Here is a 20,767-nt window from a genome sequence, read left to right as displayed (position 1 = left end):
GGACTCGAACCAGCGACCTTCTTGCTGAGAAGCGATCGTGCTACCCACTGTGCTACTGTGATGCCCCAAAACAAAACAAAAAAAACAAAACAAAACAAAACAAAACAAAATGCACAGATACACATATTTTATATCAATCTTACTGTCCTTTTCTTCAGTTGATTGATCGTCAAAATGTTCTTATTTATATATTATATAATAAAACACGAAGGTACATGCAGGATTTTCAAACCTATCTTTGCACATTTGAACCCTATTGAATATATATATTTAAAGAAATATTTTTCCACACTAATTGTCCCATGGAGAATTAAATTAAAGCTACACGTCAATTGTGCGAGACTGCAAACATAACATTAGCGGCAATCAATGTGCTGTCCACCATCTTGATTGACCAACTGTCTGCCGCACAAATCTATACCTATAGATTGTCTGTGGCACGACTGCTCCACACGGCATATCAAATTATGCCTTGCTGGTTAAAGCTTCTTCAAGCCAACATTAGCAAAACACGACTATAGGAGGTTAAGTAAATGACAATCTATTTAAAGGGGCCGCTAATATGTTGATAGAGACCCTCTACGGTCGGGTTTTAACCAAGAATTTGCGGCTTTGGGGCTTGTTCCAGATCTCCGCCTGTGGGCCCGTTCCCCTTCAAATGACATTCACTGACTGACATCGCATAATTTCCCCTGGTGAGAGAGGAGTATGAAATTAAAATGAACCATATGAGCTGGCAACACAACAGTTTAGGCGGATGAGCCTTAAGGTGAGCTAATGGGGAAAAGGCATTCGGTATTTATTTTTTGGCTGAGAGAAACATTCTGTTTTATGGTGCCATCATGTTCAATCTCTGTGTCCATGAGACGGCAACTTCCAAACAGGTGTTCAATTAGATTAAAAAGAGAGAACACTCAGAACAATGGGCTTCGGTGAGGGGACAAAAAAGCACAGAATGTGACATCAAAGAATAATAAATTACATAAATGAGTACACTGAAACAGCTGTTTTTAAGAGAGAGAACTTCAGAAGAGAAATCAATATTTGGTCGAATAACACTTTTTTTTTTAAAAGGTCCATGAAACCCCCCTCTTTCAGTTCAAGTCTACCTCAGAATTAAAAAAGCATCAAAATGGGCGTGGAGCTCTGCGAGCAGAGGCAGGAGTGGGCGTGGCCAGCAGAGCAGGGGAGAAGGAGGGGAGCGAAAAACCATTGTCATTTGGCTCACAAATCAGGAGGAGACACATGATTTTATAGTTTACAAAGTTAAAATGCAAAGAAATAAACAGTAATTGAATGCCCTGCTACATTTGTTATTCGCAATTTCATACACATAATTACAATTTTTATCATTATAAAGTTAATTGTGTTCATAAAAACACTATAAAAGAGGACTTCTCCCTCAATCCCCGGGTCTGAATGCAGACTCAGTGCAGCAGGTTTCTTGCCCTGCCTATTTCAACCCTTAGCCCTGCTGGTAATCTGGAGGATTTAGGTGAACACAGCAGCATGGCGTTGTGTCTGAATGTGAATGAACTTAACTGATAAAAGACAAAGTCCGCCATTCTTCAATTCTCATACTGCTGTGCCAACAAAAATGCTTGCTGCACACATAAAGCTTTGCTGTATCGGCCCTGACAGGATTGCCAGGAAAAACATGCAACAAACCCTGTGGATCATGGAAACAAACAACTATGACTCTTCATGAACAGCTAAATACTGCGTGCCGTATGCAATCTGTAGATGTGGTCTCACCCAGTCATCAACATAGGCTCTCACAGCTTGGCAGGAATGTCTTGCCTTCGGTAAGCACATGCAGTCATGAATAATTAAGAAGCAGGCTCTTATCATAAGATAAGTAAACTCCGCTATGAATAATAATGAGAAACTGACTCATCATCACTTCACTTTTGAACCCGCCCTAAAAATTATTTTAAACCTGGAAGATGAATTAGCTTACAAAAGCTCAAAATTGTCCCACAATTAAAGCTGACAGGTGCTTACATTGTCTTAACTGAGGCTCAACACAGACAAATCTGTTAAAATCTAAAAAAAAAAAAAAAAAAAAAAAAGAATCAGTCCAACACCTACATTATCATGATGATTAAGATGAAACCAGGGTGGCCATTTAAACAAGACAGTGATCCAAAACAGAGCCAAGGAAACTCAAATGCTTGTAGAGAAAGAAAGTCAAGCTGTAGAATGGCCCAGCCAATCACTTGACTTTAATAAAATAGAAAATACAAAACAAAGATCAGATTTACTAGACAAGACCTAAAGAACCATCAAGATTCTTATACTCTGTTGAAGTTTGTGAAAAAAAAATCACACCTGAGTGATTCATGTGACTTCATTCTCTATATGAGAGGCGTTTTTTAGCTGCCATCAACAGCACCTTTAGAAATATACTTTCTGAGAAAAATAGCGGTGTGTTGAATACTTATTTTCCATATTGTATGTATATAGTACACTTCTGTTTCTTTGCTTTTGCTGCATTTATTGAGTTATATATACAATATATGCAAATGAGTCATATGGTAAGCCAATGAGGGAAATACAATTTGTATTTATTTTTTAGCAGAGAGAAACTTTGTTTTATGGCATCATCATATTCAATCTTCCAAACAGGTGTTCAATTAGATTAAATACAGAAAAAAACCCAGAACAATGGGCTTGGGTGAGGAAAAATAGACAGAATGTGACATCAAAGAATAATAAACAAGTGTCTTTTTTTAATAAATGTGACAGCCTGCTGGCGGCATTGTGTATTTTTTATACCATGCTTATTAAATGAAAACAGCTGGTTTTGAAGGAAGGCGATGTGTCAGGGAACATTTGTTATTCTGGCCACTTGTCATTTTGAGGGGAAAATCAGTTCTTCAAAACATCTTCTTCTGTGTTCAACAGAAGAAAGAAACTCAAACAGGTTTGAAATAAGCGGAGGCTGAGTAAATGATGAGGGAATTTCATTTTTGGGGGAACTGTCCCTTTAAGGTGAGCTAATAAGGAAAATGCGTTCTGTATTTACTTCAATAATACTTTCATTATTTTTTGTCTGAGAGAAACTTTCTGTATTATGGTGCCATTAATGTTAATCTTCTGAATCTTTGTGTCCATGAGACAAGAACTTTCAAAGCAGGTGTTTTATTAGATTAAAAAGAAAAAAAAAAAAAACAGAGCAATGGGCTTCGGTGAGGAAAAATAGACAGAATGTGACATCAAAGAATAATAAACAAGAGTGTTTTTTAATAAACGTGACAGCATGCTGGTGGCGCTGGGTATTTTTATCATGCTAATTAAATGGAAACAGCTGGTTTTGAAGGCGATGTGTCAGAGAACTTGGCGAACACATTCAGATCATTTGGTTCTTACTTTATGTTGGCTGTTTTTAACTATTATTCAGTTTTATCGCTGTTATAAATGTATTGTAAAGTCATACTGTCATGTTACATTGCTAAATACATTTAATGCTACACAGAGGTGGGATATTATAGTGCCACTGAGATACTATTGGAGTTTCTATTAAAAGTTTGGGTGTTACGCATATTCATAGTAATGAAGAAAAAAGTAATAACGGCCGTTAAATGACAGAAATTTACTGTAAAATAACAAACTCTAAATTACAGAAAATCCTTAAATTTAAATTTCTGGTAAATTTCTGTAATTTAATATCTGTTATTTTACGGTAAATTTCTGTAATTTATCAGCCGCTATTTTATGTTTTTTTTTTTTTTTCGGCACCCCAGCTGCCGAAAAAAACCCCGTATTTTGCATCATTTATAAGCTTTAGCAAACAGTTCATTTTTATGAAGTTATTGAGTTATATTAAATTTTAGTTATTTTAGTGTTTATTAGTTTTTATTGTATTTTTATTTTTAAATTCAAGTCTTTAGTTATTTTATTGATTATTTGCAACATGTATGAGCTTTTCAGTGGTTTGTTCGTTTTTATTTAAGGTTTAACTAAATTAGTACATAATCATTTGAACTCCTAATTCACCCCTTATTGATATTTATTAAGATAGTGGTTAGAATAGTCAGGATTAAGGATGCAGAATTACTTACTTCACAAGTAATATCTTAATAATAACTTGTATCCTTCAAACGACAACTAAAAAACCCATCTTTTCTGAGAGCACCTGAATCCCAATGAATAAAACCAAGACCCCTCTTCACTCCCCCTAGTCATCAAACATCAACCCCCAAAATACAATAAAATTCTGGGTGTGGCTCACACAGTTGAGTGGGTTTAACAAACCAACTGCAGAAAACACACTAATTCATGCCACTGACACATTGATCAACACTCATGAATTGTGCGTCACACAGGTCAGTGGGCTTGACAAACCACCTGTAAAAAAACACACACGCTCTCTCTCTCTCATCCAAAAAAAAAAAAAAAAAAAAAAAAAAACTAGCACCCTTACTCTAGCACTAAATTCTCTGAGCACAAACAAGCTACTTTGTATTATTAGCACTCCTTGTGTTTATTTCCTCTTCTTGTTGTCATTTACAATTACACCCAAACTTTTTCAAAATAAAAATTACTGTGAAAAGAGGTTAGTGTTAACTAAAACTAAAGAACAAATCAATTTAAAAAGGACAATTTTCCGATGCTTGCAAACTCCTTTTTGTCATTGACCCTTAAGTACTTAATGACAAAATGTGGATCCGTATTTAAAGCATTAGACCGAAAATCAAGTTTAAGCTTAATTTCACAATAACAAGATCAAGTAAAGTGGCATAATTGGATGAGCAATCAGATGCCCGTCCTCAAGCGGGTCCAATGTGACCAATGACAGCCTTCATTGGCTCTCCTATGCAGATCTTTCTGATAGACCTTCATTCAACTGCACCACAGATAAGCTTTTAAATGGAAATCATCCTGACAAGCAATCACTTCATAGTGTGTGTTCGTCCCACACCTCTTGCTTTATCTCTCGCTCCCTAAACAAAGTCTACATATCTACAAGTGGAAGTTAACTCTAGATTAGCGAGTTACTGCAAGACACTTTTACAGATTTAGGCATTTATGTTAATGAAAAACAGGTCACAGGTCACAATTAAAGCAAGACACTGCTGGTGAATAGGGTCAGAAAATGACTAATATTTATCACCATACTTCAAAATATGCAAAAAAGGTATTATTTTATTAAATATGCACTAATTTGCATATATTTCTAGCACAAAAAAAACGAGAATATTGGATGAATTCGGGTTTGAAATTCTCATTAAGTTATTTTGACATATCAGAGTCAGATGTTTTTACTTTTGGGAATCTCTGAATAATTCAGAAAAACAGCCAAAATGTATTTATTTATTTATTTTTAAAATAATTTTCTTTGCAGAATAAAATGTTGCATATAATCAGGGAAATTATGCATGAACAAATCCCTCAGTGAAACTTTCAGGATGCGGATGTGAATAAAACTGTGAGGTTTGGTGTGAATGTGCTACTAAAATGGAAATTCATGCCTCATCGTAGATGAAAAAAGCTCATTTTGAGAAAAACGACCATCAAAAATAACAACGAGCAATACATTTATTACACTATTATTTTTGGTTAGGGTTATTTAACCCGTGGTGGGAGGAATTTTGAAAAATCAAACTTAAGTAAAAGTACCAATACTTGCCTACATGTAGTGGTAAGAGTAAAGTTATCTGTTTATAAATATTACTCAAAGTATGAGTAAAAAGTAGCCCTTTCAAAAGTACTCAAGAGTAATAAGTAGTAAGTATTACGGTGTAAAAAGCTGATGCATTTACATCTAATTTGTAGATGTGTGTAAACGTAACATTCTGTAGTGCATTTAGTTAGCGCCCAGCAGGAACACAACGTCATAAGATGTTAATATTAGCTTAGATATAGGTTGTGATGTCAGGTGGCCACAATTCACTGTCTAGCCAGCGTCTAAGGAGACTGTTATTTTAATGCCCAATAGCAACATCAAACGACGTTGATATTTGGTCGGTTTTAGGTTGTGTTAGAAAGTGACCAAAATCCAACTTTGAGCCAAAATCTTAAACCAAGATCATACTGATATGAAATACTGACATTTATTTGTCAGGTATGACAACCAAAATCCAACATCTGATAGGCTTCATAGTGATAACGTCCACACAACATCAAGCTGTAACATATTAGGCATTGATATTTGGTTGCTTTTAGGTTGGATGTTGGACACTGACGTCACCTTGACGTTAGGTTCTAATGTAAACCCGATTTTTATTTCCAAACAATATGCAGTGTCCCCACAATGTTGACGTCTTGTGCCTGCTGGGTGTTTAAGGCCATTTTGGTCATCATACAATAAACATCCATTCTTTGCTCATCAGTGACACGAATCTAAACAGTCTCTGGGTCAATGCATGCGAAGACTTTGGACATCTTTATGGACACTTTTAATGCCTCCAGACAGTTTGCTGGAATTATAAATCACCCGTGTCTTGAGGTAGTTCATTATGATGTGATTTACCTTCTATGTGGGATTTGATTGGACGGGAATCACAGGACTGATTTTTCTAATGCCCATAGACAATAAAAAATAAAGTAGTGACTGCAGGTTGAAGGAAAGTAGTGAAGTAGTACCAATACTGTACTAAAAATCTACTTAAGGGAAAGTAAAAATACACTTTTTAAAAACTACTTAGTAAATAACAATTCCTGAGAAAAAACTACTCAATTACAGCAGTTTGAGTATTGTAATTTGTTACTTTACACCACTGTATTTAATGAAATGTAACAGTTCCTTGTTAGTTCATTTTAGCTAACAGACATTAAATCATTAAATAATAAAAAAAGACGCAACTAATAAAAAAGTTGCGATATCATGACTGCATTATTGCATTATTAAGAAAAAGAAAACAAAAGAAAAAATATATATAGCCAAGTCCAAATTATTCATACACCAGGCAAACTATGACAAAGGTTTTTGTTCAAATATGAATTAAAAATTTGCTTTTTTTTCATCCAAGAAACAAATATGTGCACACATCTAGGAATTTTATAGGCAGGTGCTCAATCAAAAACAAACAAAGTAGCAAAAAATATATATAAAAAATAAATTAAAATATGAATTAATTTTCCACAATGATGCCTCTTATACATTATCTTATTATCTTTTGGGAAAAGCCTGTGTTATTTGCTTGTTAAACAAAAGTAACTAAGTCAGAATTTGCCTGGAGTATAAGTAATTTTGGGCTTGATATATAAATACATGAATAAATAAATCAATAAATACAGTCAGAATTATTAACCCCTTTAAATTATTAGACCCCATGTTTATTTATTCCCCCAATTTCTGTTTAATGAGAATTATTAACACATTTCTAAACATAATAGTTTTATAACTCATCTCTAATAACTGATTTATTTTATCTTTGCCATAATGACAGTAACTATTATTTGACTAGATATTTTTAAAGACTTCTATGCAGCTTAAAGTGACATTTAAATGTTTAACTAGGTTAATTAGGTTAACGGCAGGTTAGGGCAATTAGGGAAGTTATTGTACAACGATGGTTTGTTCTCAAAAATCAAAAAGGGCTGATAATTCTGACTTCAACTGTATGTATATTTTTAAATAAAATAACATTTTATTAAAGCTAGTCGCCAAGGAAAAATAATCTAATGAATATTCTTAATATATTGCTCACCTTACTGTGAACGAGTGGAATTGTGTTTATTGCCATATCAGATATTCACAATCAAAATATCCTAAAAATGCATAATATTCTTTAAGCACAATAGATTTAAACAGATTTCTTTCCTTTCAAAATCACATTCGGTACATTTGTCCCATTCTACTCTTCTTCCTCTGCACTAAAACCAGAAATTTTACAAAGATCAAAAGAAGACAGTCCAAATTTCCTCCAAAAACCATTCCATCATATATATATATACACACACCAGGCAACCTTTCATCTTCTTCAAAAGCCTATTCTTTGAGAGAGGGCAATTTCCGACACGCAGCTTTGTGAAAAAAGAGAGTCAACTCTCCATTAGTTTGTCTTTTACAAATTATGCCTCCACAGAAAACCTTTGATCCTTTGTGTTAACTTAAGTCTGTACATCTAATATTGTCACCTAGTGCTGCACGTGTACCGACTTCAGATGTGAGGAGCTAATGATTTACCTTTCCTGTCTAAAGAACAGGCATCGCTGGGCTAATATATATAAACTGACTCACAGGTGTCACGGTGGCGCAGTGGGTAGCACGATCGCCTCACAGCAAGAAGATCGCTGGTTCAAGCCTTGGCTGGGTCAGCTAGCATTTCTGTGTGGAGTTTGCATGTTCTCCCTGTGTTGGCATGGGTTTTCTCCGGGTGCTCCAGATTCCCCCACAATTCCAAAGATATAGGCAAATTTGGTAAGCTAAATTGTCTGTAGTGTATGTGTGTTTCCCAGTGAAAAAAAAGGCTGGATAAGTTGGTGGTTCATTCCGCTGTGGTGACCCCTGATTGACAAAGGGACAAAGCCGAAAAGAAAATGAATCAATGAATAAAGGAAACAACTCATGGCCACTTTATTAGGTACACCTTGCTGACACCGTTTTAGCCTTTTGCCTTCAGACCTGGATTAACTCAACAAGGCTCTGGAAATATTCTTCAGACATTTTGACACATGTTGATATGAAAGCAACGTTAAAAATGTGTTAAAATTCAGAACGATTCTCTTTAAATTCTAATAAAATTTTGCTTGAAAAATGCACTTTTCTGCAAATAAAGTTTGTCATAAGACATGGTTCTGAACTTCCAGAATAATCCATAAGTAGTTTATGATTTGTTTTCTATGATAAGTTATGTTTGTCCTAAACAATAGAGTTTTGTCCACTTTTCTCGAGAATTTTTTTGAAGTCCTTCATATTATTTGGTTTTCAGAATCTTTATGCTGTATCACTTTTAAGATATATCAAATCAGGTACTTGTACAAGTACATTTTTATAATTTCTCCTATTTAAGTGATCAAATTACAGCTAATTGCAAAGTTGGAATCAACTGTATATATTTAATGCTAATTTAAAATGACTTTTGGTTTTATAAAAAAAAATAATAAAAATAAACAAATGAATGAATGGATAAAAAACTAATCAAAACAAACAAATAAATGCATAAATGAAATGAAATTAAAATCTAAATACAAAATTAAAATTAATTTATTATTCACAAAGAAAATAATATTTAAATGTACAGTTGAAGTCAGAATTATTAGCCCCCCTGAATTATAAGCTCTGTTTATTATAAAAATGTGTTTTATCAACATATTTCTAAACATACTAGTTTTAATAACTCATTTCTAATAACTGATTTATTTTATGTTTGCCATGATGACAGTAAATAATATTTTACTAGATATTTTTTAAGACACCTCTATACAGCTTAAAGTGACATTTAAGTTAATTACAAGTAAGTTAATTAGGTTAACTAGGCAGGTTAGGGTAATTAGGCATTTTGTTAATGTTGATTATTTATTTGCATTAACCAGCAATAAAATAAATGTGGCTAATAAAAATGTCCCATGTGACTAATGCCAACCAATTCTCCAAAGTCCAAACTAGCTAACCCATCAAAAAAATAAACAAACAAATAAATACATACGAAAAAGGATCTGCAATATTACATATTGAAAAGGACACACAGTTGCTGCAATGCTATCTAACATGGAGCCATTGCTAATAACCTCCCCTGGGCTGCACGGAGCCGCATACAAACGTTTTATATTCCACTGTTTGTTAAACAAGTGCACATCAGCACAGCACAAGCAAAAATTAGCTGTCAACTCAAGCGCTGCGATCCCGCAATATTGCACAGCAGTCGTGAAGAATCAACTCAAAATCATGCAGACGGATGAAAACATCAGGCCGTCCGCTGACCTGTCCTACCTAAAACAGCTGATTGTATATCTGGAACAAATCCCCTGCCCCATCTCTTTTATTTATGTGTCGCTCCTGTGGGTATTATTTATTTTACTGCAGTGCATGACTTTCAAAAAGGTGTGCGATTCTGAAGCTGCTGTCTTCTTTTAGAAAGAGAGAACAGACATTGGGCTTGCCGTTTCAGCAGGTTTGAGCCACGGATGTGATCTATGCGGACATCAAGAGATGACCCAAATACAACAGAAACAAAAGTGTCTTTCAAAACAAACAGTGAAATTTGTTTGAAAACCAAAGCACAGCAAGGATTCAATAATACTTTCAATTAACTTAAAACCGGGAGAAAAACTATTGTATTATTTTTTTATCAGACATTTGTAGAGAAATAAATGGATGATACCATTGCCTGTGCTTCCAGAAAGTATTCATAGTGCTTTTTCCACATTTTCTTTTATTGTTACAGCCTTATTCCGAAATGGATTAAATTAATTTATTTACTCAATTTTTTTACTATTTGACCTACAATACGCCATAATGACAATGTGAAAAAAGAGTTTTTGAAATTGTTGCAAATTTATAAAAAACAAAACAAAAAAAAACATGAAAAAACCACATGCACATCAGTATTCACAGCCTTTGTCGTGAAGCTCTAAATTGAGCTCAGGTACATTCTGTTTCCACTGATCATTCTTGAGATGTTTCAGGAGCTTAATTGGAGTTCACCTGTGGCCAATTCGAATACACCCAAAATGCATACACCTGTCTATATAAGGTTCCAGGGTTGACAGTGCATGTCAAAGCATAAACCAAGCATGAAGACAAAAGAATTGTCTGTAGACATCCAAGACAGAATTACCTCCAGGCACGAGGCTGGGGAAGGTTACAGAAACATTTCTGCGGTACCGGCTAGAGACATTTATATACACTTGTATATAAATATTTGTATTATATACCGTTTGTATTTTTTTTTTACCTACATGCTTCATTAAGGCAGAGTGAAATACTATCATTGACTATATCATACTATTTTAATGCATAACAATGAATAAATGATTTACATTTTTTGTATATTATATATTATTTAAGCTGAATTAAGCTTAATTTTCTTAAAGAATAATACAATTATATACTATAAAACTGTAAATAGCTTTAGACAGGTAGTAAAAAGTACACTGCAAAAAATGATAGAATCAATTAGTCATGACAGCGTATGCTTTAGTTCATTGTAACTTATTAAACTAGATTAATCATTTTCTAACTTTATTTTATAAGTTACACAAGTTGCTTTAAGTTGTATATATATATATATATATATATATATATATATATATATATATATATATATATATATTTATATATAAAAATCTGAAGGAGTGGATAATAGCTATTTCTGAACAAATAGCAACCAAACAAAAATAATTAAATAATAAAAGGAATAAAAAACATTAAAAAACATATTTTAATTCCTCAAATATCAATGATTTTTCTTTTTTTATACTCATTATGATTCTGAAATACACCATTTAGCTATTGTTAAATGATATTTTATTAACATGTTATTATTATGCTATTAAATATAGTTAAATAATATAAAATTTTCTTATTTTATCCAAATTAATCTAAATTTTGCTTTATTTACAATTACCAAATTAGGTAAAAATACTAATACCATTTTCAATTGAGGCTTCAGTAGTAATTGAGTTCAGTAGTAGTACTATTTTGTAGTAATTAAGTAAATTTGTTAGTTTAATTTCTTGATTTATTTGGCTGATAATATTAACCAACAGTAAATTAAAATAGAAGTTGTACACTTTTTAAATAAATAAGCTAATAAATAAATAAATATAATAAAATTACTATATTAAAAAATATATATATATTTAAGTTATAAAAAAATATAAAGTTACAAAATTGTAGTAAAAACATGCTATATTTCAAAGCAGTTTTAAAATATATAAAATTCAATAACATACTGTAAGGCACGTCTTTTATTTAGTAGTTTAGTTTTGTCTTGACAACCAATGAAGAACAAGACAGATGACTGTGTCACTTCAGTCTCATTCATTAATTCCCTTGCAGGGCATCATGGGATAAGGTAGCATGCATCACATGTGCAGTTCAGAATCTCGCCGGAATAAGTAGGTCATCCGGGTACTTCTCGCATACTGTTTTTCGAATATTATGAGTTTGTACATACTACTCGACTGCCATACTATTTTTAGCGTACTTTATAGTCTGAACGTGTGCGATTTCGGATGCAGCACGACACAAACACAAAGGAACACATGATGGGAAACAAGGTAGGAAACAGGAAGACAAACTAAATAACAAAATAAGAGACAAAGCAACACACCTTACATGCACCTTTTATATACTCTGTAAAATATAAAACTAACATGCTTAAAGGGAGGAAAATTTTGTACATATTTTTTAAGCAAATGACTCAATAGATCAACCAAACTGGACATCAATACTTCACAGAACACTTAGAGTAGATGCTCCAATCCTGCAACCCATTCGAGGGTCAAAACAAGCTAGCTTAAAGCCCGTGATCTATAGGATCTCCATGTAGACGCATCAGTTACGAATCAGACACAAACGGCCTCCATCCATTTGATTTCTCTGCTCTGCTTTCTATGAAGATGGATGAAGGTGACACCATCTCCTCCTCTTCTTCTCCACCATCAAGGAGAGCGAGCACAATTATGACCATTAATCTTTCACAAAAGCGGCTCAAATGCACCCCTTGATCAGGTCTGGCTCTCAGACAGGTGTTTGCACTCAGCATGCGTCCATATACACTAACAGGCATTTGCATAAAACAATACGTCTGATTATGAATTGGTCTCTAATGGCATTTCCACTTAATGAGAATGGTGTCTTTATACCTGCTGCTGTTTGCAAGGTTAGCGAGAGCTGACAGGGACACGTATAAATGAAGCACTTAAAGCTCCTGCAAAATTGATTTATTTATCATGTGGCATATACAAAAAATATAAGATAGAGTTGTATTAAATAAATAAATGTTACTGTTTAATGTTATATTGTTTGTATGTAAATTAATCTGAGAACTCTGAGAAGATGATTTACTTTTTAGGTAGAAAATTATATTATAATACGATTTTAAATTTAATATTTGCTGCAGAATAAAATAGTACCGTGTGTTTTATCTGGTTAAATAAAGAAACATATATAGATTGAGTTAGAAAAGTTTATGCAGCACATGGAAAAAGCGTGAGGGTGCTTCTTCTTTACAACAAGTGAGTGTCAGAGGTGTAAAATTGTGTATTGGTGTATTACTCATACCTGTCAACATTGGAATGTGAAAATAAGGGAAATGCTTACCATAATAAGGGATACCCTCCCCCCGAAAAAAAATAATCCCCAATTTACTATATATGTTCATTTGGAGTTGGGTTTCATTGTAAGTAAACAGTTAAATGGTCAGTTATATGTTTTATTATTATTATTTACTAAAGACAAAATAAATAGTTTACATTAGCAGCAAATACATTAGCAAACACTTATTAAAATTAATAGCTGTTTTAATGAAATCTATCAAATGAAAGCTATCAAATCTCATTAGCCATTTCTTTACTGTATAACTTACATATTCTGATTGAAGAGCAACGAATGAATCTCTTATTTATTTACATTTTTTTGTTTGATTACATTAAATAACAGATGTGACTTTAAAAATACACACATCTAACTTTATAATGAAAGCATTCGATTCCTTTCCTAAGACTGTTTAAAAAAAAAAAAAAAAAAAAAACACCAAGATCTACATTTTTAGATGTTAATATTATAAATTATGTGTATATGTGTTTAAACACGCAACCAAAACCCAGACTTTTGCTCCACTTCAAATTGCCTGTACAGATTTGTTAGGTAAACAGCATCTATTGATCACTATGGAGTTCTCGAGCTGACAGTCATGCACCGCTATAAGACTGCTTTGAGGATTGCATATGAAGGGGAGACGTCACCTGTAATGAAAAGGAAAGAGAATCCTGCTGTTTTTATATGTATTTCAAAGTGTTTTCCTGCCTAAAACACACGAAAGCACAGAAAGGACTCACATTGAAGAGCGAGAGGCGGCCCCTGGTGGTTCGGCGGTATGGGTTGCGTATAGGGAAGCTCGGCTTTTTAATGTTTATTTGCCACCCTTAAGAGAAAGACTAAATATACAGGAGAAATATGGGAAATATCTTTATGGGATGATAGCGGGATAGAACTGTAAAATACAGGAGAATCCCGGTAAAAACGGGAGAGTTGACAGGTTTGGTATTACTGTCTTTCAATGAGCACCATCTTATATCAGAGAGTGATTCTGTACATACACTCACCACAACATAGCTTAAGTATGAGAACGTCTCGAGAAATGATGTGCATAATTTGATTGCATGATCCTTAAGCCTCTGCATATGTGTATATACTGTAAGTATAGGCATAGGTTTGCAAGACATTGCCAAAGGAGCTTGAAGAAAGTCAGCATTTTTCAGAAATACATTCAATCCTGCAAAAAGTTCCCTGGCCGGTATCCATATATTGACAATGCAATCAAGCATCTTGACCAGTCCTCGCCGGCCACAATACAGCCTGGGACATGTGCGTGCAAACTTGTGATTTATCCATTTTTCTTTTTAATTACCTCTGTGTCAAAAATAGGTGAGCGGGTCTACATGGAATACTGTTCAGACAGCAGACAGAGCATTATTTTGTTTCTAAACCATAGAGAACGGAATTAAAAAATAATGTCCTGATCCTATGAAAGGTTTCCATTAATAAATACTCAGCCAATGCATTATTTTACTGACTGGAAAGGGAAGAGTGCTGTGATTTTAATATTTAAATATCTTGTAAGATATGTATGCTGTCTTTTATTATTATTATTACAAAAAAGAGAGAGACAATTCTTCAGAGCCAAAATGTAGCCACTTAAACATAAAACAGCACCTAATGGCTCCTTAAAATTCAAATAAGGCTCTTAGTAATCTTTTTTTATTAAGGAACACTTGGTTCCCCTAAAGAAAACAAGCACCGTCTAACACTCTATTTATAGCAAATAAAGCACAGCAAGGACTATTATCTTAAGTGGTAGTTTGTGTGTGTGTGTGTGTGTGTGTGTTTGTCAGGTAGAACAATGACAAAAAAGACTTCCATAATAAAGTCTAGATGAAATAGCCCCAAAAGTGTTTAGGTAGTTCACTTAAAACGTCTAAATTTGATTGTAACAGTTAATAAACTATTAAACTGTCTTCACTTTCCAGATGCTTTTTAATCTTTATTTTAAACAGTGCATTTATTATTTTACTCTTTAGCTTTTGAACATATTTTTAAAAGGTTTTCCTGAAAACAGTGCCCGTTTATCATCCTTGAAAATTAATGGCACTAACTGATGTTTTGCCATTGAATACTATAAAATTTCAGAGATTTTAAAAATTGCATTATGCTATTTAAAGTTTTACTTTTCTTCTGAAGGTGGATTTGAAAAATGTGTTTTCATAAAATATGTAAAAAAAAAATATAAGCAAATAATCTTTTAAATCACATCCATTTTATATCATGGACTGTTCATTATTCTTAATAATATCTCAGTTTATTAATGCTATAACCTGTATATGTTTTTTTGACTGTCAAAGTGTTAGTAGAAATGCCTTGCATATCATATAAATTACCAAGGACCACATTTAAAGCAAAATAAATTAAAAAATAAAGAAAAGACAGCCAAATGTATCCATTTAAACCACAAAAATGCATATTTAAAAAATTTTTTTTGCGAGCAAAATGTGTAAATACACTGCTGTAAAGCACTAAAGACTGATCATTACCCTTAATAATACGTCTGTTCAGTAATGCTGTAACATCTGTATATTTTTTTGACTCTCAAAGTGTCAGTAGAACTGTCTTGTGCCTTATATAAATGACCAAGTACCACATTTCCAGCGAAAAAAAATAAAATAAAGAAATAAAGAAAAGACAGTCAAATGTATCCCTTTAAACCACAAAAACTCACATTCCTAATCTGTTTGCTAGCAAAATGTCTGAATACACTGTTTTAAAACACTAAACTGATCATTGCTCTTAATAATACCTCAGTCTATTAAAACTATAACACCTGTATATGTTTTTTTGACTCTCAAAGTGTCAGTAAAAATATCTTGCATGTTACATAAATGACCAATGACCACATTTTCAGCTAAATAAATAAAAAAATAAGAAAAGACAGCCAAATTTGTCCCTTTGAACCACTAAAATGCTATATTCAAAATCTATTTGGGAGCGAAATGTCTAAATACATTGTTTTAAAACACTAAAAATTACCCTTCATGATCATATGATCATTACCCTTAATGATACCTCAGTTCATGATTGCTGTTGTGCCTGTATATGTTTTTTTGATTCTCAGTGTCAGTAGGTGTCTTGCATGTTATATAAATGACCAAGCACCACATTTCCAGCTAAATAAATAAAAAAACAAAAAAACAAAACAAAGAAAAGATAGCAGAATGTCTAAATACACTGTTTTAAAACACTAAAGACTGATCATAACCCTTAATAATACCTCAGTGTATAAATGCTATAACACATGTATATGTTTTTTTGACTCTTAAGGTGTCAGTAGAAATATCTTGCATGTTATATCAATGACCTAGCACCACATTTACAGCAAAATAAATAAAAAAAGAAAAAAAAAAGACAGCCAAATGTAGCCCTTTAAACCACAAAAACACATATTCTAAATCTGTTTGCGAGGAAAATGTCTAAATACACTGTTTGAAAAGAGAAAAAGCCATACAAAGTGAAAAGAAGAAAGATGACACAAGGTGAATCAATTTCCGGCTCGGACTCTTGAAGGTGCAGACGTGAAGAATTGCTCACACAGGACGACTGAAGGACACCGGCATCAGTGTAACCCTTATGCAAACGTCTGCCACTCTGTTTGACGAGCACTGACACCAACTTTGTATATGCAAACGACAGGCGAGCGTGGTGTGCACACACTGACAGATGCACACACAAACACTGAACTTTCCCCATCCCAGTGTGGTCAAACGCAAACGCTTCAGGTCGCCGACGTACTGCACTTGTATCACGCTGCGTCTGGCTGTCACTCTGCGGTGAAGACAGGGACATATGTGTGTTGATAAAGGCCGGTCTGGCAGAGATGCTCACCTCCTACTAAGAGTGCAGAGAAGTTGATTAACACCCTGCTTTAACTCACGGCTGGCCATCTGATAAACCCGCAGAGTCCAGTTATGAGGGACTGCATGATCCGTTCTGGAGCTGTTAATAAGAACATCAGGCTTCTTTTCGGTAATTGCATGAGGTGACTGATGTTTGTGCGGGATGTGCATGTTATAATTTTATTAGTTCAAAATTTTAATGTATTGTTATTGGCATAACCTTTTACTGGGTTATTTTTGACTCCCCGAAAAATATAGCTAAACCTGAACAGGTAAGTAAGGTAAGTATGGGCCAGGGGACACGTTGGAAGACTGCATCTCACGGTGTTGTAGGTGTGCTCGCTGTGTGGCGCACCCTTCGCCAGGGACACGGTAAGGTGCTTTCGTTGTAGCGTTTTCCATCGATTTCCCCATAGTGGAAGTTTTTCCACATAGCATTGGAGTTCCCCATCCGAAAGGGAACGCTACGGTTACTAAAGTAACCCTCGTTCCCCAAGGGGGGGGGGACAGAAATGCTATGTACCTTCGCCATAACGATCGTCCCTTAGCTGTTGAGCGTGAAAGTCTCCTCAGCTCAAAAGGATGTCGAGCATTGCACTAGCCGCGTCTTATATACTTGACTGATTGTCATTGACGCCAGCTGTGCATGCTGACGCTGCCAATTCATTTGGTATTTCATTGGCCCGATTTAATACTCTTTCAGATGATTGGTTTCTGACGAAAACCCCATAGTGGAAGGTTTTCCACATAGCATTTCCGTTCCCCCCTCAGGGAACGAGGGTTACTTTAGTAACCGTAGCATTCATTTATCCTTACTTGTAAGTCGCTTTGAATAAAAGCGTCTACTAAAATGAATAAATGTAAAATGTAAACGTCAAATCTACTTTTTATTAAGTTGTGTCTGTGTAAAAAGGTTGCTGACATAATCCATGGCGAAATCATTTCAACACTGCTTTCCAAACATCCAAACTTTAGAACAGCAGGCTAAAGAAACAAACTCTATTTATATACAATAACATTTAAACTTGCATATGTCACATTGTATTCTACGATTGATAGCAGGACGCGCATTAAAGAGCCGCAATCCACGTCAGCAGAAAATAGCCCACTCTGCGGCTCTGATGTTTTGGGGGAGTGAGCAAATAACAGAAAGAGATAGTAAAACAGTATGAAAGAGAGGGAAAAGAGCAGTTGAAACTGAAACACAAAGCCCACTAGAGACATATCTTCGCGACCCTTAGCAGAGACATGCTGAGACATGCTTTTTCTCAGCCTGCTGTATTGGGATTCCTCAGGCAGAGATGAATGGCCAAAGTCAGTGGCAGTGCTTTGTTGCAGTGAATAACAGAAATGATTTGACAAAGACATTATATCAAAAAAACAGATCTGAAAGTACTGCTGCAGTACCCATCCCACAGATCCATTGACTGCTCCTGGATCAGGCACCGGGAAAAGCTCTGGATTGGGTAGCGTTATATAAAAGACTGCAGAAATGACTAATGACATGTGAGTGGGAGATGGGACTTTACCTGCTGCTTTCTCTGAGGGCGTCGTTGCCTTTGCGCCAGGATATCGAGCCTCGGGGAGACATTTTGGGCTTGCATTCGATGAGGACGTCGCCACCTTCTTTCACCAAAGTGTGACTCTTCAGCTGGTTCTGGGAGAAATCGGGAGCGACGGCTGAAACCGAAGACACGTTTTTAGCTTTTATTAATAGCGCACGTCAACAGAAAGCACAGAAAATGTTTCAAACTGACAGAGGTTAAACTTTGTCTCATACAGCTATTTTGAATTATACACAAGGACAAGATGTTCCAATTTTGGTGTGTGCGTCAAATACAGTGCCCAGAATAAATGAAAATCTCCTACAATAAGATATATGTGTATATACAATAGATTAGTCATTACAAAAGCCAAAAATGGAACTAATATAACAAAATAACTTAAGATCTTGTTTCCCAGCACTGGGTTGCAGCACCCGATTCGAATATTATCACTTGAATAATAACACAATCTCATCTTGAATGGGCATTTTAATGGTTATCAGCTGATATATATGGGCCAGTAGGGTCCTTCAGCGCCTACTAGTAGGCTCAGAAAGCTGTTTTCAACCATCCACATGGTTAATCAGCTATAGAGAATACTCCAGATCAAGATCTGTTGCTGTGATGGGTGCGTTTAGGGTTGGGGTAGAGGTTGACGTTTATAAAATACAGTTTAATGGGAAATTTAATAAATAATATAAGTAATTCTAGTTAACTTCCGTCCACAGCCGTATGTAGTCTACAGTTGATCACAGTAATGTAAAAACAGATCTGGATCTGGAGTATACTCTATTAATATAGCTGATTAGCCATGTAGATGGATGATAACAACCTTCTGAGCCTACTAGTAGGCACAGAAGGCCCACACTGGCCTATATCCATAAGCTAATAACCACTTATAAAACCCATTCAATCGAGTGATGACAATCGAATGGGCTAGTTGTGGCTGGAAGGGCATGCGCTGCGTAAAACATATGCCAGAATAGTTGGCGGTTCATTTCGCTGTGGCGAAATAAGGGACTATAAGCAAAAGGAAAAGAATAAATGAACGTTTTAAAAATTTGTACACTCCAATAAATATTAGATAATTAATAACAGAAAAATGTCATGAGAACAATAAGAAAATATTACATTTTATTGAAATTTTGTAGTTTGTATTTTTGTTTATTTTACTTTAATTTCAATGTATTATCTTTCTTTTTCTATAGATATTAGATGATAACACGTATTATTTTTTTAGATTAATATAACGGTTTAATTTCATCAAAACATATTGTCTACATTAAAAAAAATATATATTATTTTCAAAAGGCAGTGTATTCATTAGTCCCTTTCACACAGTGATACGGGAAATATCCAGAAAATTTCCGGAATGACTTTATCGGTAAATTCAAAAAAGCACTGTTCACACAGGCACGGACGTTACAGAATTTTTCCGGAAAAGACCATTCACACATCCAGTTAAAAATACTGTTAAATTCGGAAATCATTAACCAGTAATGACAAATAAATGGTTGCACTTGTATTTGTAAATATTTGACTACATTACAAACTCTGTGAATGAATAAGTATTGTGAACAACTTTGATGAAAACATATGGAGAAGCACTTTTGCATATCGAAATGTATATAATATGTGCTGGCGCTCACGGGCTGCCTCACGTGCATACGCGATACTTTAAGCAACTGAAGGAAGAAGAGCTTAATGGTAAACAAACAACGGCTTATCATAAGCATCTGTGTAATTATTTACACAGTTGCATTAAAAAGGAACATAGAAACGTTATCTGACTAACATCTAGCAGCTAAATGTGTCTGGAAAACTATTCAATAGCTTTTATTTGCATTAACCACACGGATGTGAATGCGCCTTAGTGTTTTGATTGGCTAAAGCAGACATCTCATGTCAGCGCGTTCTATATGTCTTTCCGGCAATCTTCCTTCTGCGTTCACATTGCACAGCATACCAGCAAATTACCGGTAATGTTACAACTTCTCTTTCTGGAAAATAGCCGGAACAAATTTACTGTTATTTTCAAAAAGGGCCTGTTCATACATACAGACCTTTAAATAGCCCCTTTCACAGATACAGACCTTTCGGAAAAAAATAACGGCAATTTTCCGGAAAGGTCTGCATCTGTGAAAGGGGCTATTTATGATGTG

The 20,767-nt window shown here is 34.5% G+C and overlaps 1 protein-coding gene across 9 annotated transcripts in view; it reads right to left on the bottom strand.

Moving 5' to 3' along the window:
- cntn4 (contactin 4) overlaps positions 1 to 20,767 on the bottom strand; it is a 445,220-nt gene that overhangs the window by 97,200 nt on the left and 327,253 nt on the right. For all 9 annotated transcript variants that reach the window (XM_009302657.4, XM_073953300.1, XM_068221777.2 and 6 more), the window contains 1 exon segment: positions 18,591 to 18,741. In XM_009302657.4, coding sequence (XP_009300932.1) covers positions 18,591 to 18,741 — 151 coding nt within the window.

The sequence above is a fragment of the Danio rerio genome, chromosome 6 (genome assembly GCF_049306965.1).
Source record: "Danio rerio strain Tuebingen ecotype United States chromosome 6, GRCz12tu, whole genome shotgun sequence".
Lineage (NCBI taxonomy): Eukaryota > Metazoa > Chordata > Actinopteri > Cypriniformes > Danionidae > Danio > Danio rerio.
The sequence above is the reverse complement of the archived record's forward strand: the minus strand, read 5'-3'. Positions and strand labels throughout refer to the sequence as shown.